Genomic DNA, 21,829 nt, shown 5'->3' on the forward strand with positions numbered 1-21,829 from the left:
GTGCAACAGCGCGCGCTCCAGACATGTTTGAATGCATTTTTTCCACAATTGAGGTTAAATGATAAGTCTGAATTTTAGACAGCATGTTGACCACAAGTAAAATGAGGTTTGGAGAAAAATTGAAGATATACAAAAGTATACATTTTTAATTCATTACCAAAGTTGAAAAATGTTGTTTTTAGTACGACTTTTTCTGTTTGTAATAAAAAAGATGCTAGAACAAGAATAGAACATTGTTGTTTTATTTTAGAATAAAAGCAAATAATATTTTCGACCGCTCTTTCCCCACTGTGCAGTGGTGTTTATCGCTGATGCCACTGAGGTGAACAGCATCAGTTTACCAAAAGCAACAAAACTTTACATTCACTTTTTTGCACTGTACAACCAGAACAAGAGCAGATGTGTGGGAAGCGAATGAGGATCAAATTCGGGTTCCAGTCCGAACTCAATGTCAATCTCAAGGTCGGCAAGCTATCGTGGGGATGAAAATGTTGAAATCGATCCGTTAACTGATTGATACTTAATGGTAAATTTTACAAGTTTTGATTAAATAGTACTGTGCTTGTACTCATACACCTAATCGACATGGTTTATCGTTGAAGGACTATATCCATTTTTAGATAGATTAAAAAAATAAAAGAAACCAACCCATAAATATTGCATTAACTCCAACACTCATCCTTTGCGTTCTAGGATTAAAATGACGCAGTCATCATATCATTCAAAACGGCTGAGCCATTGTTACTGAGTGAAAATTAAGAATAAAATAATGTGCTGTTTGAGATATAATTTGATTTTTATTGTTTTATTTTTCTTATCCTTATTTTGATGCAACACAAACATAACAAATACAAACACAAACATTAACATGAACATATATGCGGTGCATGTTGTTCTTGATTAAAAGCTAAAGTACAACATTTGCTCTACGCTTTACGCATATGCTGTGACCCGTACCAACCTTCAATGTTATCGCGAAGAACGGTCTTAGTGAATCGCTTGGCGTGAGCGGTGTAGACAGTTGGTATTTGCGAAGTACCTGCGTTACCATAATTTTCATGGCAAACATCCCGTACCGATAGCCGATGCAGTTTCGAGGACCTCCACCGAACGGAATGTAGCTGAAGGGATGTTGCTTCTTGGCATCGTATTGTGCAGGATCGAATCGATCCGGATCGAACACATGCGCCCGCTCACCCCACAGCTCCTTGTTGCGATGCACGGAAAGGATGTTGATGAGCAGAGTTACCCCGGGTGGGACGATCACATCTCCCAGCTTTACCGTCTCGATCGTTTGTCGCCCGATGATTGGGCCCACAGGATACATTCGCATCGTTTCTTTGATCACCTGCTCGAGATACGTTTGTGCCGAAATGGTTTCGTACGCAAGGTCCGAGTCAGCACTACCGTAGATGGAGATGATTTCTTCGTGGACCCGATCTTGGACCTCGGGATGCATTGCGAGCATCAGTAGAATAAATGCGACTTGGCTGGCTGTCGTATCACTGCCCTGCACAATCAATGTAAACATGTTTATGATGAAAATGAAAGAAACAATGGCATAATTGCATGTACACAAACAATAGCTCACCGCTGCAATGATGTTGTTAAGATGGTTTTCAATCTCCTGGATTTCCAGGTCTTGACCGCCTCGCTGCATGTGCAGCAACTTGTCAAGAAAAACCATCGGCTTCCGGTAATGCTCCTCGTCCTCTGACTGTGCGATTTCCAATCGCTGCTTGGAAAGTCTCTCTCGTCTTTCGTATAAAATCTGCATCGATAGCATTCAAAGAACATTAAAATTGCAAACCCTTGAGCGTTATCAAAGTTACACTCACCGGATTTACCACTCGTTCCACTTTGACCTTGAACTTTTGCAGCTGATGGTACTTATGCGTTAACGTAAACAGCAGGTCACTGTAAAGCAGTACGTTAAACATACGGCTGCTCATGATGCTGCACATATTTTGGATGGCTTCGCAAGCCTCGTGCAGCTGCGCATCGTCCGTAATGTCGCTCTTGAGGGAGCTAGCGAATATCATCTCCAGCGCGCACTGGGCGGTGTAATGAAGCACGTCGAACGGTTGTCTACGATCTGCCTCCTTCGACATGCGTGCTACCATTACTTCCGAGCATCGATTAAAGATCGATATGAAACTGATAAGGATGCGTTGGTTAAAGGCAGGATTAAGCGACTTTCGGTACAGCTTCCAATCGGTATCTGGAGGAATAAGCGGCACAACGATTGTGTGTTTTAGAATATTTCACTTGCAATCACTTCGTAACACACACACACATACACACACACACACACACACACACACACACACACACACACACACACACACACACACACACACACACACTTGAGAGCGAAACTTACAGCGAGACGAAATCAATCCATAGTCGAGCTCCATAAAACGGTAGAAAAACGCTTTATCCTGACAGGCGCTCGATGTGAGCGCTTGTTGAATAAGATCCGGATCGGACAGACACAGGAACGTTTTGGGGCCGAGCGATAGTTTGAAAAAGCTTCCGTATTTGTGGAACAGCTCGTTTATTACACTGAAGGTTCGCTCGTCCGAACCCAGGAACAGATGAGCCGAACCGATGAGCGGATAAGACCGGGGACCGGGAATATCTTTGGCGAACAACTGGACACTGGTTTGGTGGGAGAGCTTGCTCCAATAGAGTACAAGCCCGAGCAGCAGGATGAGTGCAGGTATGAAGAACATTTTCGCTCCTTCTCGTCCGACCGACAGTCACAAACTAAATGCGGCCGAGATTCAACGGTGTCTTGAAGTGTTCAGTAACGTTTCTGTAAAGCACGACCGCAGCATCCGATAGCAGAATGCAGACATGGGAGCAGGCCTTTCTAAAAAGCGGAGAAGTCCTTCTGCAAGGAGTGTGATTTGCCACAAATAAAGAGAGATGATAAATAGAGAGAGAGAGAGAGAGAGAGAGAGAGAGAGAGAGAGAGAGAGAGAGAGAGGGGGGGGGGGGGGGGGGGGGTAAGCAAGCAGAGAAGTTAAAAGAGCAGGTTAACTCAGAGAAATAATAGCTTGTTTTGTATGTTATTAATAGAAGTCGATGCATTTATGCGCTTATTTATGCGCTCTGACTTTTTAATAAATCCTATTTGGCCACGCAGCTTCTACATGACTATGTAGTTGTCGTTATGTTATTTAAATTGTAGCTAAAGTGTTACATGATACTATCGTTGGAGAAGTGCATCGTTGATAGCGTCAGACTATCTTCAAATGAGAAGCAAACATTAATTCTAGTATTGAGAGCAGCACTATTATGTGTAAATTTAAATTGTCATCAAGATTTGTTCGCTGTGAAAAGTCTGAGGTTGCAGTGGTGTTTTTCACTGATGCAACTGAGGTGAACAGCATCAGTTTACCAAATGGTACAACATTTTACGTTTACTTTTTTGCACTGTACAATCAGAGCAAGAACAGATGTGAGGGGTGCTGATGCGGAACAGATTCGGGTTCCTGCTCGAACTCAAAGTCAACCTCAAGGTCGCCAAGTTTCCAAGGTCACGCTAAAACTGATTGATACTCAATTTTACAAGTTTTAATTAAATAGTAAAACTGTGCCTGACTTGTATCATTACATGGTTTATCGGTTTTAAATTTTAGAAATCGTTCTGTTTAGAAATCTGTTTTAGAAAAACAGAAATATTCTTTTCTGTTCTGTTGTTTATATTCGATAATTGTATCATCTAAGGAAGGTTCAAAATTTGTAGTAGCTGGTGGCAAAAATGTTTGTAGCTAGTCAAAATAGTACAAAAGCCTTGACGGCTGAAACATTATTGAGACATACCTACAATATGCTACTATGAAGTAATGTCAAATCAGTCAAATTGCAGATTCCTTATGAAAAAGCTTTTTGACAATCGTTGTAAAAAGCAACAGTATATAATCGTGGTAGTCGTAAAACTAACAATCCGATGTAAGGTTTGTTTTGTGTTGTGTTTTGTGTGGGAAGTGTTCAACGCCCAAGGAACATTTTAAATCTTATCATAGTTTGAAAGATGTTGTTTTGCTTACTTAATTGAGTCTTCCTTTTTCATAAGATCATTCATGTATTGTTTGATCTAATAAGACTATAATAAAATCCACTTAAGACTGAAAGGGCCCATCTACAGAACTCTGTTCAGATTACTTGTTATAACCATTTAATCAACCATAACGTAGACCTCTAGGATGTGAAGCGCAAATAAAATACCAAAATTGTTGCCTATTTTTAAAGATATGTTCTTGGAACGGTAATGAAGTCATGATAATGAAGTTATAATAATGTTTCTAATTTATTTGCTAAATGTCGACTGGATATTTGTTTGCTGCCATCACTCGTCTATGACATAAAATATAATGTAGAAATATAGAAATATATGACATGAAAATTTCACTGTTGAAACACTGAAAGCGCGCGCTGTCGAGATCAGTTTTTTCTTCTTGGTCGGTTACAAGCATAATAATTATTGCAGTTTATTCCCGCAATGATGACCGAGCTCGTTCTACAGTCGTCAACTCGTACGACTTAACAATATGCCCGTCATGGGTTCAAGCCCCAAATGTAACATGCCCCCCATACGTAGGATTGACTATCCTGCTATGGGTAAATCAATAAGTTACTGAAAGCCAAGCTCACTAGTGGTGTACAGGCCTTGACCGACAACGGTTGTTGTGCCACCCAATATAACCCAATACAAAAAAAAATCACCCAATACAAGTAAAACGAAATGAAAATAAAATATCTTAAAGCAAGAAACAAGGAAGTACAACTTACGCTGAAATTAGAAATTCTCGGTTTCTCCACATTTTGCGTTAATAGCGTATCTCGGGTACAGCTTGTATAGCCTGTTCCGAGTTCGTTTCATCGTTCGTTTCAATACTTAATTTACATTTCATAAGATCAGTTGATATTGATGCCTTTCTATCAAATAAAACAAATCTTAAGCATGCTTAAGAACACGGTTGCAAGTTGATTAAAGCCAGCCATCAAAACCTTAATTTTAGTTTTAACAGATAGTCTCATACGCATCTTCAGAATGTTTTAAAGGTTTTACAACTTTAAAGACTGTTTAGCAACTTCAAAAGACGTGTTTAACTATGTGGCTTAGTACGCTCATAATAGAGCTTTTTTAGACATGTTTAAGAGTAAAAGGGTGCAGGAAATGTTTCTTGGGTGGTATGAAATTTCATACTAAAAGATGTTCATTTAATTTGCAGTGCCCCAAAAGTTCATTTAATTTGCAAAGATGAAAATGCATTCAGTGTCGGCATTGTGCCTGCACTGTTTTATCGCCGAGAACCAGACGCACAATGCTATTCAACTTTGGTGCGACAGTGCGACGTTCGCTCGTAATACTATTAGAACCCATTGGAACTGGCTGCGTCCAGATAGATGGGGAATATATATTCCCACTAGCGCCCTGTTTACATGCCAGTCAGTGCAAAGCAATGCAAGTGTAAGGATCAACAAGATGTGGTGGCTTTGGTTGGTGGCTTTGGTGCTAGCAGCCTTCGGATTGTGGCATTGGTGGATCGTACAGCGCCATCGGTTTGCATCCCACCTGCCGGTGATGCAGCCGTACTATCCCATCATATGAAATGCGCAGCTTTTTATCGGAAAATCACGCGTTGATCTGTTCAATCAGTTACTGCAGCCGTTCCGGCAATATGATGGATGGTTTAAAATATGGCTCGGTCCAAAGCTGGTGCTGGCTACCTCGCATCCGGACATCATAAATGCAGTACTTAGCCATCCCGATTGTCTGGAGAAACCGTTTTTCTACGACTTTGTGAAGCTGGAGCACGGAATCTTTGCGGGACACTGTAGGGACAGAGCGTGATTAGGAGTGGCAGTGGGAGCGTTGGTGAAAAGGAAAATAAAAGTGATGCGTGTGTTTATTTTCCGTTCCTTCATAGATCATCCGTGGAAAACGCAACGGAAAGCGCTCAATCCGACCTTCAACACGCGCATACTGAACAGCTTTATTCCGGTGTTTGTGCAGTGCGCCAGGCAGATGGTGCAGCAAATGGAGCAAAGTGTGGGTGACGTCGGCCGATCGATATCCATCTTCCCTTTCATAAGCAAATGTACGCTGGAAATGGTGTGCGGAACGACGATCGGCTGCGATGTGATGGAGCAGCCAGGCAAGGAAACGTTCATTGAGAATGTCGACCGGTAAGCGATGCGAATGGTCCGCAACCTGTTCTCCTGTTTGCTATTTTAAGATTTTGTTTCTTGATGCTGTCCTGTTTGTTTAACCAGAATCCATATTCCTTTGTTTCCCTGTGTGCTATTTTTTACATTTCGGTTCCTGTTGCTCTCGTTTACTCATTTACTGTTTACTCGCAACCCGTTTTCCTTTGTTTCTCTGTTTGCCGTCTCGACGCTATGTGCGAGCTTTTTCAGATTGTTCGAGCTCGTCGCGAAACGTATGGTCAGTATCCATCATTACATCGAGCTGCTCTATCGGTTCTCGCGGGACTGCATTGAGGAGTCTGAGCTTCGCACATCTTGCTATCGTTTCTTCGAAACAGTGAGGCCTATTAACGATTGCGGCGAAATTGACGCTCACAGAAATAATCACAACGGACTGTATGCTTTATTGAATAGGTAATTGAAAAGGCAAAGGCTCGCATAAACGCTACCGCTATTGAGGATGAGTGTGAGGACTACAAAAAGCCACTCATATTTGCCGACCAGCTGTTGGCGGCCCAGCACAACGGAAATCCCTTTACCGACATCGAAGTTACGCACAACATTTACTCGATGATAGCGGCGGTAAGTGTGGAGAATCGATGTTACAAAGCTTTTGTTATCCACAACAGCTCAACAATGGTTTCCACCGTAGGGCAATGACACTACCGCACTGCAGGTGACACACACCTGTCTGTTCCTTGCCATGCACCCAGCGATACAGGAGCGCGTGTACCGCGAGGTGATGGACGTGTTTCCCGATCCCGATCAGGACATTGAGGTGGAGGATCTCAAGAAGCTGACCTACATGGAGCGCGTAATCAAGGAGAGCCTTCGGCTAGCCCCGTCCGGACCGAACATTGCACGTCAAACGATGAAGGACATTGAGATAGCTGGTGTACACATACCCCGTGACAGTTTGATAGTGATGAGCATATTTTCAATGCACCGTCGTAAGGATATTTGGGGCCCGGACGCGGAAGTTTTTGACCCAGATCGGTTTCTGCCGGAGCGAAGCGAAGGCAGAAGCGCGAACGTGTTCATACCGTTCAGTGCCGGTTCGCGCAACTGTATCGGCGGACGGTACGCCATGCTCAGTATGAAGGTGATGCTGTCCAGCATACTGCGCCGGTTGCGGCTTCGGTCGGATCTGCAAATGAACGATCTGCAGTTCCGGTTTGATCTGACGCTGAAGCTTGAGTCAGAATATTTTGTACAGGTAGAGAAGCGGATGTAGGTGCAGTGTGTTTATGTGTATGAATATAAGAGAGAGAGATAGAGGGAGAGATAGAGAGAAAGAGAAAGAGAGAGAGAGAGAGAGAGAGAGAGAGATACTAAACAGCAACCATAACGTGAGTGAATGTTGGACATTAGACATTAGATTCTAGTTGAACATTTGATTAAATCTCAGTTCCGTGAATATTCTCAGCAGTGCGCTAGCGTACGCATTCTAATAAAGAGATAAATCATGATCTATTCACACGCACTGCATCGGTACATGCACGCACACACATGCATGCGCTTGTTATCCTTAACCCACTAGTAGCATCTACAGCGCATACAGCAGCGCAACTACTACGATTCAGTTGCATTCGAACCGTCAACTTGAACAGAATGTTTGCAATAGCACTGTTTCTCATCGCCGCGTGTGTCTGCTATTACTACACCTGTGTCGTGCGCGCTCGGTTTGCACAGGACGTGCCCTGTGCTCAGCCTTGCTATCCACTAATAGGGAACGGCCTATCGTTCCTGGAAAAGTCACCGGTCAAACTGTTCCAGAATGTGGTGCAACCGTTCAATCAGTTCGATCGGTGGTTCAAAGTTTGGCTCGGACCTCAGCTGATGCTGTGCACCTCGCATCCAGTGCTGGCCGAGTCGGTGTTGAGCCATCCAAAGTGCTTGGATAAGCCATTTTTCTACAGCTTTGTGCAGCTTGAGCAGGGAATTTTGACTCGCAAATGTATGTGATTGTCGCTGAGGAAGATGCATAGCGGGGTGGTGTTAGACGATTTTATTCGATTGTTTTAGATCAAAACTGGAAGCGGTACCGAAAAGTGATGAGCCCTGCCTTCAGCACGAGCAAGGTGGCCAATGCGCTACCGTTGTTCGTAATGTGTGCGGAAAATTTGATGTCCAAGCTAGAGGCAATGGTGGCGAATGATTCAACAGTTTCGTTGGCTCCGGTTTTGAGCGAGTGTTTGCTTAATGTGATATTTTCCACTACCCTGGGAGCAAATGTAGTAGAAGAGCGGGAGGCGAAGCATATTTTAAACAATCTAGACATGTGAGTACGCATGCGGATGCATCAGCACACTTGCATCGATATTTTTTTCCATAGATTATTTCAGATGATATCTGCTCGAGCGATAAATGCACTGCACCACATCGACTGGGTCTACAAGCATACAAACAATTGCAAAATAGAATCCGCTTCCAGGGCGGCGTGTTATAGCGTAGTAGATAAGGTAGGTGGTATGCTTTAATTCCTTAGTTTAGTTTAAGTATTAGAGAAAAATGTCTAACGAAATATTTGGTTTGCAAAGGTTGTTGCGTCCCGGAGAAGCGCCTTGGAAAATGAGTTCTACGAAGCGAACGATTCGCCGGCCATGTTGGATCGATTGCTTTCGGTAAATGAGGACGGTCCACTGTCGGATACAGAAATCGTACAAAACATCTACTCCATCGTCGGTGCTGTATGTAGCAGGCGTAAGAGATGTGTATTCCTATAATTTCTAATGATTGACACCTTTCCTTTCAAGGGTAATGATACGACGGCACATTCGCTCGGTCACACGTGCCTATTCCTTGCGATGCATCCTGCAGTACAGAGAAAGCTGTACCAGGAGCTGCGCGATGTGTTCTACAGTGCCGATGAGCCCATTACCGAGGAAAAGCTGAAACAGCTAAGCTACATGGAGTGTGTGATCAAGGAAAGCTTACGGCTAGCTCCTCCGGGCGCAACGGTGGCACGCGAAGCCCAAGAAGACCTAACAGTCGAGGGACAGTTGATTCCGCGCGGTACAACGGTAGTCGTGAGCTTATTTGCACTGCATCGTAGAAAGGATTTCTGGGGTGCCGATGCGGAGAGGTTCGATCCCGATCGATTTCTGCCCGAACGGTGCAAGAATAGAATGGGCTGTGCCTTTATGCCGTTCAACACAGGGAGTCGCAATTGTATTGGCTCACGGTACGCCATGCAGATTATGAAGATTATTTTGTGCAAGATCGTTCGGAGGTATGAGCTTCACACCGAGTTAACTATGGAGCAGATGCAGTTTCGATTCGATATAGCTCTAAAGCAGGAACAGGGATATTCAATACGGTTCGAGCGTAGAGTTGAAAGTGATTAAAGGAATTACAAACATGTTCCATCAGTTATTCCTTAGAACTCTATTTGGCCTTCTTCGTTACACCTTCGATAGCGCTGGTTGACCTCGGACACGTCCAACATCATCTCTCTCGCCCGATAGTAAACGCACGATTCCATTTTAAGCTCGTTAAAGTACATTGAAAGCTCAACATGAAAGTAAATCTCATCCATCTTCGAGTCAACATACTCCTGCATTGCTTCTAGAATCGGTTTGGACTGAAAAGAGTTCAAATTGGTGTTAAAATTGTTCAGTTGTGCTGATTTGGCTCAGCGACGAAATATGCATGCTCACCATTTCGTAGCAGCTTGCCATCTCATCATAAACCTTCGCATCGTAACCGACGCGCAAGGTGCTCTGATGGCACTCCAAAATCTCTTCCAAAGTGAGCTGAATGTCCCTGTCCGCTAAGCTGAGTAATTGTTTCGCCATGTCAAACGGGCGCTCGGTGTCGTTACCAATGTGGAAGCACTGCAGAATTCGATCCAATCCAATCCACATTTTCTCCACAGCGTTTTTGTTGTTGTACTCCGCCAAACATTTGAGTGAGCTTTCCTGCCTCAGAAACGCTTCGATAGGAGCTTCCATTAGCGTTTGCGGTATGGCAGACACTTCTTCCGCTACGATGTTAATCAAGTTCGTCGTTTCATTGAACCAATCGTCCAGCTGTTCGGCTAGATCCTCCGACAAAATACCGGTTTCGTTCGCCAAAAACGTCATAAAGCTCTCAACAATCACAAACATATCGTTACTCCCCTCGGATGTGGGAAGAATCATGTCACTGATAGCGTATTGCCTATCGAGCAAGCTGACTGTCGCACTTGCAATCAAACTACGGATTGTTGCATTTACCTGTTCCATTTGATCGTACAGCGCATTTAGCTGTAATGGGGCTGAGAACGTTCCCATAATGTGATCCAGCTCGTCCAACACAACCTGCATGCTGTGTTTCGTCTCATCCAACCGGGATCGGTAATGGGTGGCCGCCTGTTCTACCGCCTCCAACGACGACTCTATCTGGGCAAAGTCCTCCAAGGTTATCTGCTGACAGAGCTGTTCCACCAGCAGCAGCAGCGGTGCCTCATGCTGAATCACAGCGGCCCCAGGACGGCCAAGTCAAGGCTGCTGGCGTATGTGGCAGAATCGGTGTTGCGGTATGCTGCTCCCGTCTGGGCGGAGGCAACTCGGGTGCGTGAGTGCCGACGGATGCTGCAACGAGTACAGCGAAAAGCCGCCATCAGGGTGGCACGGGCATTCCGTACCGTCAGGTATGAGACGGCCACCCTGCTCGCTGGACTCGTACCGATATGCCACCTCATCAACGAGGATGCCCGGGTCCATCAACAGCTCCTTGCTCCAGACCGTGCTGCAACGAGGGAGGACATCCGGGCGACTGAGCGGCAGTTTACCATCGACTGCTGGCAGGAGGAATGGGATGCCGACGCACTGCAACAGGATGCTAGCCGGCACACGCGGTGGACGCACCGTGTAATTCCATCGGTCGGCGACTGGCAGTCTAGGAAACATGGAGATATGACTTTCCATCTGGCACAGGTTTTGTCCGGACACGGATTTTTCCGTGACTACTTGTGCCACAATGGATTCACGTCGTCCCCAGACTGCCAGTTGTGCGTCGGCGTCCCAGAGACGGCGGAGCACGCCTTCTTCGAGTGCCCACGCTTTGCGGCAGTTCGACAGGAGCTACTCGGCGAGGGAGGTCCAGACCCTGTCTGTCCGGACACCCTCCAGCGGCACCTGTTGCGCGACGCCGATAGCTGGAGTCGTATTTGCGAAGCCGCGAAGCGAATAACGGCCCAACTGCAGCGAGCGTGGGACGAGGAGCGGGCAGCATTGGCTGCTAACGTCATCGAGCGTCAGGACGAAGACGCAGCAGAGCTGGAGGCCCAACGCGCGGAAGTGCGGCGGGCTCGTAACGAGCGACGCAACGCCAACCGGCGAGCAGCAACAGCACGCCGGCGGGAAGAACGTCGAGCTGGACTTCCCCCAACCCCACCAGCTTCACCACGGACCGCTCAGCGACGTGCAGCGCTTCGTGAGCGTCAAGCGCGGTTCAGGGAGAGGAGACGAAACCGTCGTCTTCTCGGGATGTCCGGCCGGGCGATAAACAATGACGATGACGGCCGAGAACGCGCGGATTTCGCAGCCGGACCATCTGGCATGCGCAACCGCGCAATCGACGAGGAGGACGAGGCCACGGACGGTGGCCTGAACGCCGCGGAAGAAGCCGCCGCGGTCGAGGCAGAAGTTGCCTCCCGCTAGGCGTGGTATGCACGTAAAAACAGCGACGCATCGAGCGTGAAAAAGCGCCCTATTTAGGGGAATGAGTGAATTTTTCGGCTGAATTTAGAAATAGAAATAAAACATGGAAGGTGCTTTTCGCACGGACAAAAGGTTGGCCATTAAGCCATGAAACCCCCTGCAGGGTAAGCCCTCGCGGGTAAAATGTAGGGGAGCGGGAGGGTTTAATTTTGAAACAAAATAAAAAACCCGTTTTAACAAAAAAAAAAAAAAGCAGCAGCAGCGGTCGGGTAACGTCGCGAAACAAAACATTCTCACTGTAGAGCGACGGAAGTTGGAACACTTTTTCACAGTCCTGAATGGTGTTCTCCAGCGTATGATCGATCAGTGCCAGCACCCTCAAAATCGCGGTAATACTTTCCTGATTTTGACGTTCGAATTCGTGAAAGGTTCTTCGGAGACGACTAATCGCACTTCCATCGGAGGATGATTCGGCGTGCAACGGACCCGTAAGCAGTGCGTTACGTTCCAGTGTCTGTAGCTCGCTGGAGAGCACTTGCTGCAGGGCGATGACCTTGGGAGATATGGTACCGTATGCCGGTAGCTAAAATTGGAAGGAATTATGGCACCTTATTCATTGAAGAATTGTAAAATTGCAACTTGTCAACTTACACTGCCATGTAGCAGCAGCACTAGCAATACGGAGAATGGCTTATGGTGATCCATTGCGGCTGGTGCTCTGCTCAACCGTAAAGTGGGCCGGTTTGTCACCAGTGAATCAAGTTTTGATGGAACGGTAGTGACTTCCGGGAACGAATGCTGCATCGACATCATGCAATCAGGGGTGGTTGATAATATCATAGGAGCGCGTTGCTAGAAATTACTTGCACATTTCGAAACGAAAGTGTGAGTGGTGCAAACGTGAGCTATTGCGGTTTGGGATGTACTTAATGCGAAGCTCATCATGAGCAATTGTCATTCTTCAGTGAGTGTTTCTGGTGGAGCATCAGTGAGGTTTATATGTATGTACAGTGATTGCTTTATTTCACAATTTGCATAATAAATTGATACGAAATATTGCGAATGGATAAGAAAAGATAACACAATGCAACACAAGTTTTCTTAGGTAAACGCAACCTCTGCTGCACAAAAGTTTGGAATAGAAGGTGAATCTTGTAGCAGACACCTTGTTGTCATGGTTGGATAATTTGTAAACGTTGCTTAATAACCGTCCAGTGAATTGTGTAAAAGCACACCATCTTCATTATGCTAGCGCGTTCAAACACTTCAATAAAAGTTGCACACGTGTGTGTGATCGTTGTTGCTAATATTGATACAACGCCCGGTGACCATAGTTTAACCTATTTGACTTGCAAATGAGCATGTCTGTGATTTTCGCTATCGGGGCGGAGTTTACCAACAATTAGCTGAATCCAATAAGCGAAAGAAGCTTCAAATCATACATTTGCGGTGTAAAAGTAAAAGTGAACGCGGCAAAGTAACAAAATTGTTTGGGTATGGTTTTATGATGTATTTTTAAAATATATTTTTATTGATTCTGTATAAAGATAGGTACAGTTTCGTTTGTTTTCCAATATATTCACTCTACATTTCGACCAAAACAAGGTGAACGAGCTTTTTTTGCAAAAAATAATATCACAATCATCACAAGGAAGTCGCATCTCATTATCTTATTATCGGAAGTACACGCAACCCAAACATTGAAATCTGTTGCTCCGACTTATTTCCGATTTTGATAACGAATCTGTTCCGTTTTTGTAAACACAGAATGCTCAATCATAGAATGATCTAATCCATTTGGGTCCGGTTGTGTGAGTTGAAGCCGCATTCTGTTGCGTGTTGCTCACACTTACACAAATGAAGATTGTAACAGAAAAAAGCATTGAACAATAAACACAACGCACGTTCGCGCCTTCCATCTGGGTGTATAATTTTCATTCGACTGCATTGAAAGCGCATGTACTGCTAGGGGGAAGTTATACGAACACCCACTCACTACATGGCGTTTCGTTGCAACTATAACATGATTATGCTCGTCTAGGTTGATTGTTTCGCCGCGGTATCGTCTGTTCGAGAAGCGTCAAAACGGTATTATTCGATTTTACGCATTTATCAAGCATAAAGTTTTACTAAGGCGCACACACACACACGAGTGTCATGGTCGAGTGCGAGTCTAAAGTGATGATCGAATTCTAAGGGTGTTTGGCACGACAGATGGACGGCACGGAAGGACAAATGTATCCAAACTAGTGATGTGCTCCCTGGAGCGTACTGACGACTCTGATCCGACTCCGACTATTGTTAGTTCGATTCTGACACAGGCAAAAAGGTAACCACTAGTTCCTTCCGAAGTCGGAGTCGTCCGGAGTCGTCACGAGTTACCAGGAGTCGCCCGGAATTGGAGTCATGCGGAGTAGTGATGGGTTATCGGAATCACACCCACGGCTCCAAATCGCTTCCGAGCATTGCTACCCTATTTCAGATTCATGGCTAAATAAAACCGAGAATTCCGCTCAGAGCCGTCCAGAGCTGTCAGAGCCGTCCAGAGACGACCGGACACGTTGGAGCCAACCGGACCCGTTGCTCATCAACTCCCATTTTTTCATTAGACTATCATGTCTATCATATTGCGTTTGGCATTCAAGAAAATTCACTCGACAGATTATTTTCATTTGATGAATTGCATTTCCGCCGGCAGTTTCGAGTTGATGAAGCTTAAATTGGTATCATATATCTCGTTCGAGGCAGATTCAAGTAATTTTCTGTAAAGATCAAGTTGTTGCAAATTCAACCATTAGATGAATTGTGAGTGCAGTCTACATTTGTAATTATACTCAACACATATCCAATAACACTTTGATGTCTCACATTTAACCCATTTGTAATCAAAATATGGAAATTATTGATTTAAAAGAAGTGCTGAATTAGTGTATTTACTCCTACGTCGTCCGCCGGTTGCTTTGCCTAACTGGCAAAATGTGACAAGAACAAAAAAGTAGACGAAACCTATATCGGCTAGAACGGCGAATATGATACCAAATATTCTCCCGTTCGATTCTGGAACTTTCGACGGACTTGACAGTCGTTCGACATATATGATAGGCCTGTTTATCTCAAGACCATGGGACGCCTTCCCGACTTCGGCTGTCAAAATAGATACCAGCGAGCTTTATGACTTTAGAACTAATATCTCTAGTTTTATAACGCTCAAGGAGGAAATTGATTTTTTTCATGTTTTCTGTTTGAACGACTTAAACGCTTGCTCACACGTTGAAACTATGTTCGAACATAACAACAAATCGCCATGATTAATAGATGATAAACTATAGTTAGTGTGTGGAGTGGAGTGTGCAAAAGAGAAAACGATAGGATAGCTATAAAAAAGGGAAACAAGGGCGGAGCGATCAAGCACGATCGGAAGTTGTTGTGAAGATCATACCGAAAAAAGAACCGTAAAAAACTTAATAAATTGTAAAAAAAAAAACTTTTGAAATGTTCCGATCACTTAAGCTTCCATTTGCTAGTCGGATTGTTCTGCTGCAACGCAAAACAGTTCGATTGCATTTTTGTTGTACTGCTCACTATTACCGCATCGAAAGCAAAACAACAACACAAGACTAATACTACACCGGTTCAGAGCTATGCATTACAGTTACATATTCTAATGGGTTGTGCCTTACATTTCACACCCAGTGCGATGCCTCCTCGCTGGAAAGAGTTTGCACTCGATTTGCAAATGTAAATAGCGATATCCGGTATTCAGAATCATAATTCAACTTTATCGTAAGCCAACTGCCTGGTTACACTGAGCTACTGGAATGAATTCCGAGTTGTTTCCTCTCGCCTACATTTCCTCGCCAAACGCGGCGGAATGCACCGCTGCCATATGTCCTTCGGGTGTTACAATAAAGCAAGCAGGTTGATAAGCTAAAGGCGGAGAACACATTCGATTGTGAAAACTAATAATGAATAATTCGGTGCCCAATTCGAACGAGATTGAGTAGGGGAATGCACTAAAACTTGTTCTGTGTTGGTACACACCTTGACCGGCTATTGTATTGCAATCAACAATTCTCCTTTCGTCAAGTGCACGCTACTGCTGATGCTGCTGCCTAGATGCAGCAGCACAGCACACACTCTCTCCACGCTCTGCCTTCAACTGTTGATCCCTTGGTTTGCATCATTGCAGCGATGTTCTTACCCTGATCCCTACTGTCAACCAACATTAGCGGAAGTTCATAAGGGTTGATGGTCTATTTAATTTGCAGCCCTCCCATCTCTCCCCGCGTAGGTTGAGCGCGTCTCAGAAAGATGCAAATGCATTCAGTGTCGGCATTGTGCCTGCACAGTTTTGTCGCCGAGAACCAGACGCACAATGCTATTCAACTTTGGTGCGACAGTGCGACGTTCGCTCGTGGTACTATTAGAACCCGTGGAACTGGCTGCGGCCAGATAGATGGGGAATATATATTCCCACTAGCGCCCTGTTTACATGCCAGTCAGTGCAAAGCAGTGCAAGTGTAAGGATCAGCAAAATGTGGTGGCTTTGGTTGGTGGCTTTGGTGCTAGCAGCCTTCGGATTGTGGCATTGGTGGATCGTACAGCGCCATCGGTTTGCATCCCACCTGCCGGTGATGCAGCCGTACTATCCCATCATAGGAAATGCGCAGCTTTTCATCGGAAAGTCACGCGTTGATCTGTTCAATCAGTTACTGCAGCCGTTCCGGCAGTATGATGGATGGTTTAAAATATGGCTCGGTCCAAAGCTGGTGCTGGCTACCTCGCATCCGCACATCATGAATGCAGTACTTAGCCATCCCGATTGTCTGGAGAAACCGTTTTTCTACGACTTTGTGAAGCTGGAGCACGGAATCTTTGCGGGACACTGTAGGGACATAGCGTGATGAGGATTGGCAGTGGGAGCGTTGGTGAAAAGGAAAATAAAAGTGATGCGTGTGTTTATTTTCCGTTCCTTCATAGATCATCCGTGGAAAACGCAACGGAAAGCGCTCAATCCGACCTTCAACACGCGCATACTGAACAGCTTTATTCCGGTGTTTGTGCAGTGCGCCAGGCAGATGGTGCAGCAAATGGAGCAAAGTGTGGGTGACGTCGGCCGGTCGATATCCATCTTCCCTTTCATTAGCAAATGTACGCTGGAAATGGTGTGCGGAACGACGATCGGCTGCGATGTGATGGAGCAGCCAGGCAAGGAAACGTTCATTGAAAATGTCGACCGGTAAGCGATTCGAGGGATTTTTTATTACTTTTTTTATAGTGACTGTGAGCCAATTCTTCTCATTCGTCCCTTTTAAGCAGTAATTTGATTAAAATCTTCTTTTTTGGATGGCACTTTTGTTGATGCTGGAGTAGATTCCACAGCCAGTGGAACCGTTTTGTACTGATCCGTCAGTGTAGATTAGATATTGGTTATGGTATTTTTGCAGAACAAGTTCAGCCAAATGACAGTTGACAGTGAGACTATTGCAACCAGCTCGAAGCTGATTAGATTTGTGGGGAGCGGTAGTACCACAGATGACTATCAATTTGGATGAGTTTGGTGACTGAGGGAAGTATTTGTGATGTTCGCGTGGTGAAATCAGCGTTTGCTCTTTGGATGAGGGCAACGGCCTTGATATTTTCTCCATAATTCATCCAGCAGCTGTTACTATCTTGTCGGTTATGATGTGGAGGAGAGTTTGAAGTTGACATTTGAAGAGAATTCTTTCACATAGAAGTTATGCTATGGGGCTTGTGACGAAAGCCCTAGTAGCTTAACGAATGGCGGTATGGTAGAGTAGTGCTATTAGCTTTTGGAAATTTTCCCGTTGCGTGGAAACTATTTGCAATGCCGTAGAGTAGTTAATAAGCCAGTAGTTGGTTAGTAGTTAGTTAATAAGCCAGTCATTGATGATTTGAAGTTGTGTTTGACGGGAGGCACGATGTCGACCGGCACTACGGTAATACGATCAATACGATTCTTCGCTTCTGTTTTAACACGTACAGTGTGTGATTTAAATGTTAAGAGGCGATCAAAAGTCATTTCTAAGATATCAGCGGTGCGTGTGTTTGGTTTTGCTGAGTTACGAGTATGTGTACGGGTTTTAAAATATGATATTACCTCTTGTAGATTTCAAGTATTTTGGATTTGGAGTGTGAAATTGTGTAACCTATCCAATGTAACCATTTTTGTACTACATCAACTCCTTCCTGTAAAATTGTGCGTAATTCAGTTCTATTGTTAGACGCAGAGACAAGTACAATATCATCAGCATAAATACACATTTAATGTTACTAGGCATGAGTTGCAAGAGACTAATACACTTATACACTAACACACTAATCAGAAAAAGAGTGGGAGAGAGAATTCACCCTTAGGTAACACCATTCTCTTGGACATGCAAGAATGGTTAGAAGATAGAGTTCCAAAGAAATCTGTATATGTGCGATCACGACACCAAATATTAATTATTTTATATCTGAAGGAGGGCTGTTTTGGACCAGTATGAGATATTTTGAAGCATTGGATAACCAATGTTGTCCGGGCCTGAAGACAAGCCACGGTATTTATTAGGAACCCAACTAAGCTCATAAAAAATGCCGTTAAAGATAAATCTACCATTTAACCACAATCCGTTTTCCTATGTTTCACTATAAGCTTTTTTTTTTTAATTTTTCAATTTACATTACTTCATTTACATATACTTTACGACTCCTGTTGCTGTTGTTTGGCTGCGTCGTCCGCTACCTATTTTCCTTTGCTTTCCTGTTTCCTGTTCCGGCATTTTGAGCGAGCTTTTTTAGATGCTTCGAGCTGGTGGCAAAACGTATGCTCAACATTCATCATTACATCGAGCTGCTGTATCGGTTCTCGCGGGACTGCATTGAGGAGTCTGAGCTTCGCACATCTTGCTATCGTTTCTTCGAAACAGTGAGGCCTATTCATGATTGCGGCGAAATTGACGCTCACAGAAATAATCACAACGGACTGTATGCTTTATTGAATAGGTAATTGAAAAGGCAAAGGCTCGCATAAACGCTACCGCTATTGAGGATGAGTGTGAGGACTACAAAAAGCCACTCATATTTGCCGACCAGCTGTTGGTGGCCCAGCACAACGGAAATCCCTTTACCGACATCGAAGTTACGCACAACATTTACTCGATGATAGCGGCGGTAAGTGTGGAGAATCGATGTTACAAAGCATTCGTTATCCACAACAGCTCAACAATGGTTCCACCGTAGGGCAATGACACTACCGCACTGCAGGTGACACACACCTGTCTGTTCCTTGCCATGCACCCAGCGATACAGGAGCGCGTGTACCGCGAGGTGATGGACGTGTTTCCCGATCCCGATCAGGACATTGAGGTGGAGGATCTCAAGAAGCTGACCTACATGGAGCGCGTAATCAAGGAGAGCCTTCGGCTAGCCCCGTCCGGACCGAACATTGCACGTCAAACGATGAAGGACATTGAGATAGCTGGTGTACACATACCCCGTGACAGTTTGATAGTGATGAGCATATTTTCAATGCACCGTCGTAAGGATATTTGGGGCCCGGACGCGGAAGTTTTTGACCCAGATCGGTTTCTGCCGGAGCGAAGCGAAGGCAGAAGCGCGAACGTGTTCATACCGTTCAGTGCCGGTTCGCGCAACTGTATCGGCGGACGGTACGCCATGCTCAGTATGAAGGTGATGCTGTCCAGCATACTGCGCCGGTTGCGGCTTCGGTCGGATCTGCAAATGAACGATCTGCAGTTCCGGTTCGATCTGACGCTGAAGCTTGAGTCAGAATATTTTGTACAGGTAGAGAAGCGGATGTAGGTGCAGTGTGTTTATGTGTATGAATATAAGAGAGAGAGATAGAGGGAGAGATAGAGAGAGAGAGAAAGAGAGAGAGAGAGAGAGAGAGAGATACTAAACAGCAACCATAACGTGAGTGAATGTTGGACATTAGACATTAGATTCTAGTTGAACATTTGATTAAATCTCAGTTCCGTGAATATTCTCAGCAGTGCGCTAGCGTACGCATTCTAATAAAGAGATAAATCATGATCTATTCACACGCACTGCATCGGTACATGCACGCACACACATGCATGCGCTTGTTATCCTTAACCCACTAGTAGCATCTACAGCGCATACAGCAGCGCAACTACTACGATTCAGTTGCATTCGAACCGTCAACTTGAACAGAATGTTTGCAATAGCACTGTTTCTCATCGCCGCGTGTGTCTGCTATTACTACACCTGTGTCGTGCGCGCTCGGTTTGCACAGGACGTGCCCTGTGCTCAGCCTTGCTATCCACTAATAGGGAACGGCCTATCGTTCCTGGAAAAGTCACCGGTCAAACTGTTCCAGAATGTGGTGCAACCGTTCAATCAGTTCGATCGGTGGTTCAAAGTTTGGCTCGGACCTCAGCTGATGCTGTGCACCTCGCATCCAGTGCTGGCCGAGTCGGTGTTGAGCCATCCAAAGTGCTTGGATAAGCCATTTTTCTACAGCTTTGTGCAGCTTGAGCAGGGAATTTTGACTCGCAAATGTATGTGATTGTCGCTGAGGAAGATGCATAGCGGGGTGGTGTTAGACGATTTTATTCGATTGTTTTAGATCAAAACTGGAAGCGGTACCGAAAAGTGATGAGCCCTGCCTTCAGCACGAGCAAGGTGGCCAATGCGCTACCGTTGTTCGTAATGTGTGCGGAAAATTTGATGTCCAAGCTAGAGGCAATGGTGGCGAATGATTCAACAGTTTCGTTGGCTCCGGTTTTGAGCGAGTGTTTGCTTAATGTGATATTTTCCACTACCCTGGGAGCAAATGTAGTAGAAGAGCGGGAGGCGAAGCATATTTTAAACAATCTAGACATGTGAGTACGCATGCGGATGCATCAGCACACTTGCATCGATATTTTTTTCCATAGATTATTTCAGATGATATCTGCTCGAGCGATAAATGCACTGCACCACATCGACTGGGTCTACAAGCATACAAACAATTGCAAAATAGAATCCGCTTCCAGGGCGGCGTGTTATAGCGTAGTAGATAAGGTAGGTGGTATGCTTTAATTCCTTAGTTTAGTTTAAGTATTAGAGAAAAATGTCTAACGAAATATTTGGTTTGCAAAGGTTGTTGCGTCCCGGAGAAGCGCCTTGGAAAATGAGTTCTACGAAGCGAACGATTCGCCGGCCATGTTGGATCGATTGCTTTCGGTAAATGAGGACGGTCCACTGTCGGATACAGAAATCGTACAAAACATCTACTCCATCGTCGGTGCTGTATGTAGCAGGCGTAAGAGATGTGTATTCCTATAATTTCTAATGATTGACACCTTTCCTTTCAAGGGTAATGATACGACGGCACATTCGCTCGGTCACACGTGCCTATTCCTTGCGATGCATCCTGCAGTACAGAGAAAGCTGTACCAGGAGCTGCGCGATGTGTTCTACAGTGCCGATGAGCCCATTACCGAGGAAAAGCTGAAACAGCTAAGCTACATGGAGTGTGTGATCAAGGAAAGCTTACGGCTAGCTCCTCCGGGCGCAACGGTGGCACGCGAAGCCCAAGAAGACCTAACAGTCGAGGGACAGTTGATTCCGCGCGGTACAACGGTAGTCGTGAGCTTATTTGCACTGCATCGTAGAAAGGATTTCTGGGGTGCCGATGCGGAGAGGTTCGATCCCGATCGATTTCTGCCCGAACGGTGCAAGAATAGAATGGGCTGTGCCTTTATGCCGTTCAACACAGGGAGTCGCAATTGTATTGGCTCACGGTACGCCATGCAGATTATGAAGATTATTTTGTGCAAGATCGTTCGGAGGTATGAGCTTCACACCGAGTTAACTATGGAGCAGATGCAGTTTCGATTCGATATAGCTCTAAAGCAGGAACAGGGATATTCAATACGGTTCGAGCGTAGAGTTGAAAGTGATTAAAGGAATTACAAACATGTTCCATCAGT

At 45.0% G+C, this 21,829-nt stretch overlaps 7 protein-coding genes across 7 annotated transcripts; 4 read left to right on the top strand and 3 right to left on the bottom strand.

Annotated features, from left to right (window-relative positions):
• Positions 1-178: 178 nt before the first annotated feature.
• Positions 179-2,735, bottom strand: LOC121590391 (cytochrome P450 4c21-like). The gene is made up of 5 exons (XM_041910042.1): positions 2,384-2,735; positions 1,839-2,221; positions 1,592-1,771; positions 938-1,510; positions 179-193 (listed from the first exon to the last, which is right to left on the bottom strand). The coding sequence occupies exons 1-5, from the start codon at positions 2,733-2,735 to the stop codon at positions 179-181; spliced, it is 1,503 nt and encodes a 500-aa protein (XP_041765976.1).
• Positions 2,736-5,336: 2,601 nt separating this feature from the next.
• Positions 5,337-7,674, top strand: LOC121590396 (cytochrome P450 4C1-like). Its single transcript, XM_041910049.1, has 6 exons — positions 5,337-5,360; positions 5,672-5,849; positions 5,943-6,201; positions 6,433-6,559; positions 6,637-6,804; positions 6,875-7,674. The coding sequence occupies exons 1-6, from the start codon at positions 5,337-5,339 to the stop codon at positions 7,454-7,456; spliced, it is 1,338 nt and encodes a 445-aa protein (XP_041765983.1). The 3' UTR covers positions 7,457-7,674.
• Positions 7,675-7,818: 144 nt separating this feature from the next.
• On the top strand, positions 7,819-9,588 carry LOC121588247 (cytochrome P450 4V2-like). Its single transcript, XM_041905974.1, has 5 exons — positions 7,819-8,179; positions 8,248-8,503; positions 8,558-8,684; positions 8,763-8,912; positions 8,979-9,588. Exons 1-5 carry the CDS (start codon positions 7,834-7,836, stop codon positions 9,567-9,569), a joined length of 1,470 nt encoding a protein of 489 aa, XP_041761908.1. The 5' UTR covers positions 7,819-7,833; the 3' UTR covers positions 9,570-9,588.
• A 13-nt stretch (positions 9,589-9,601) lies between these two features.
• On the bottom strand, positions 9,602-10,503 carry LOC121588251. Its single transcript, XM_041905979.1, has 2 exons — positions 9,882-10,503; positions 9,602-9,805 (listed from the first exon to the last, which is right to left on the bottom strand). Exons 1-2 carry the CDS (start codon positions 10,494-10,496, stop codon positions 9,602-9,604), a joined length of 819 nt encoding a protein of 272 aa, XP_041761913.1. The 5' UTR covers positions 10,497-10,503.
• Positions 10,500-12,572, bottom strand: LOC121590402 (the record flags this gene model as incomplete). Its single annotated transcript, XM_041910058.1, has 3 exons — positions 12,519-12,572; positions 12,022-12,450; positions 10,500-10,673 (listed from the first exon to the last, which is right to left on the bottom strand). Coding segments are annotated over exons 1-3 (657 nt in total), but the record flags the coding sequence as incomplete, so codon positions are not given.
• A 3,813-nt stretch (positions 12,573-16,385) lies between these two features.
• Positions 16,386-19,908, top strand: LOC121588245 (cytochrome P450 4C1-like). Its single transcript, XM_041905971.1, has 5 exons — positions 16,386-16,754; positions 16,848-17,106; positions 18,672-18,798; positions 18,876-19,043; positions 19,113-19,908. Exons 1-5 carry the CDS (start codon positions 16,403-16,405, stop codon positions 19,692-19,694), a joined length of 1,488 nt encoding a protein of 495 aa, XP_041761905.1. The 5' UTR covers positions 16,386-16,402; the 3' UTR covers positions 19,695-19,908.
• A 144-nt stretch (positions 19,909-20,052) lies between these two features.
• On the top strand, positions 20,053-21,803 carry LOC121588246 (cytochrome P450 4V2-like). Its single transcript, XM_041905972.1, has 5 exons — positions 20,053-20,413; positions 20,482-20,737; positions 20,792-20,918; positions 20,997-21,146; positions 21,213-21,803. The coding sequence occupies exons 1-5, from the start codon at positions 20,068-20,070 to the stop codon at positions 21,801-21,803; spliced, it is 1,470 nt and encodes a 489-aa protein (XP_041761906.1). The 5' UTR covers positions 20,053-20,067.
• Positions 21,804-21,829: the final 26 nt, after the last annotated feature.

This window comes from Anopheles merus, chromosome 2R (genome assembly GCF_017562075.2).
Source record: "Anopheles merus strain MAF chromosome 2R, AmerM5.1, whole genome shotgun sequence".
Lineage (NCBI taxonomy): Eukaryota > Metazoa > Arthropoda > Insecta > Diptera > Culicidae > Anopheles > Anopheles merus.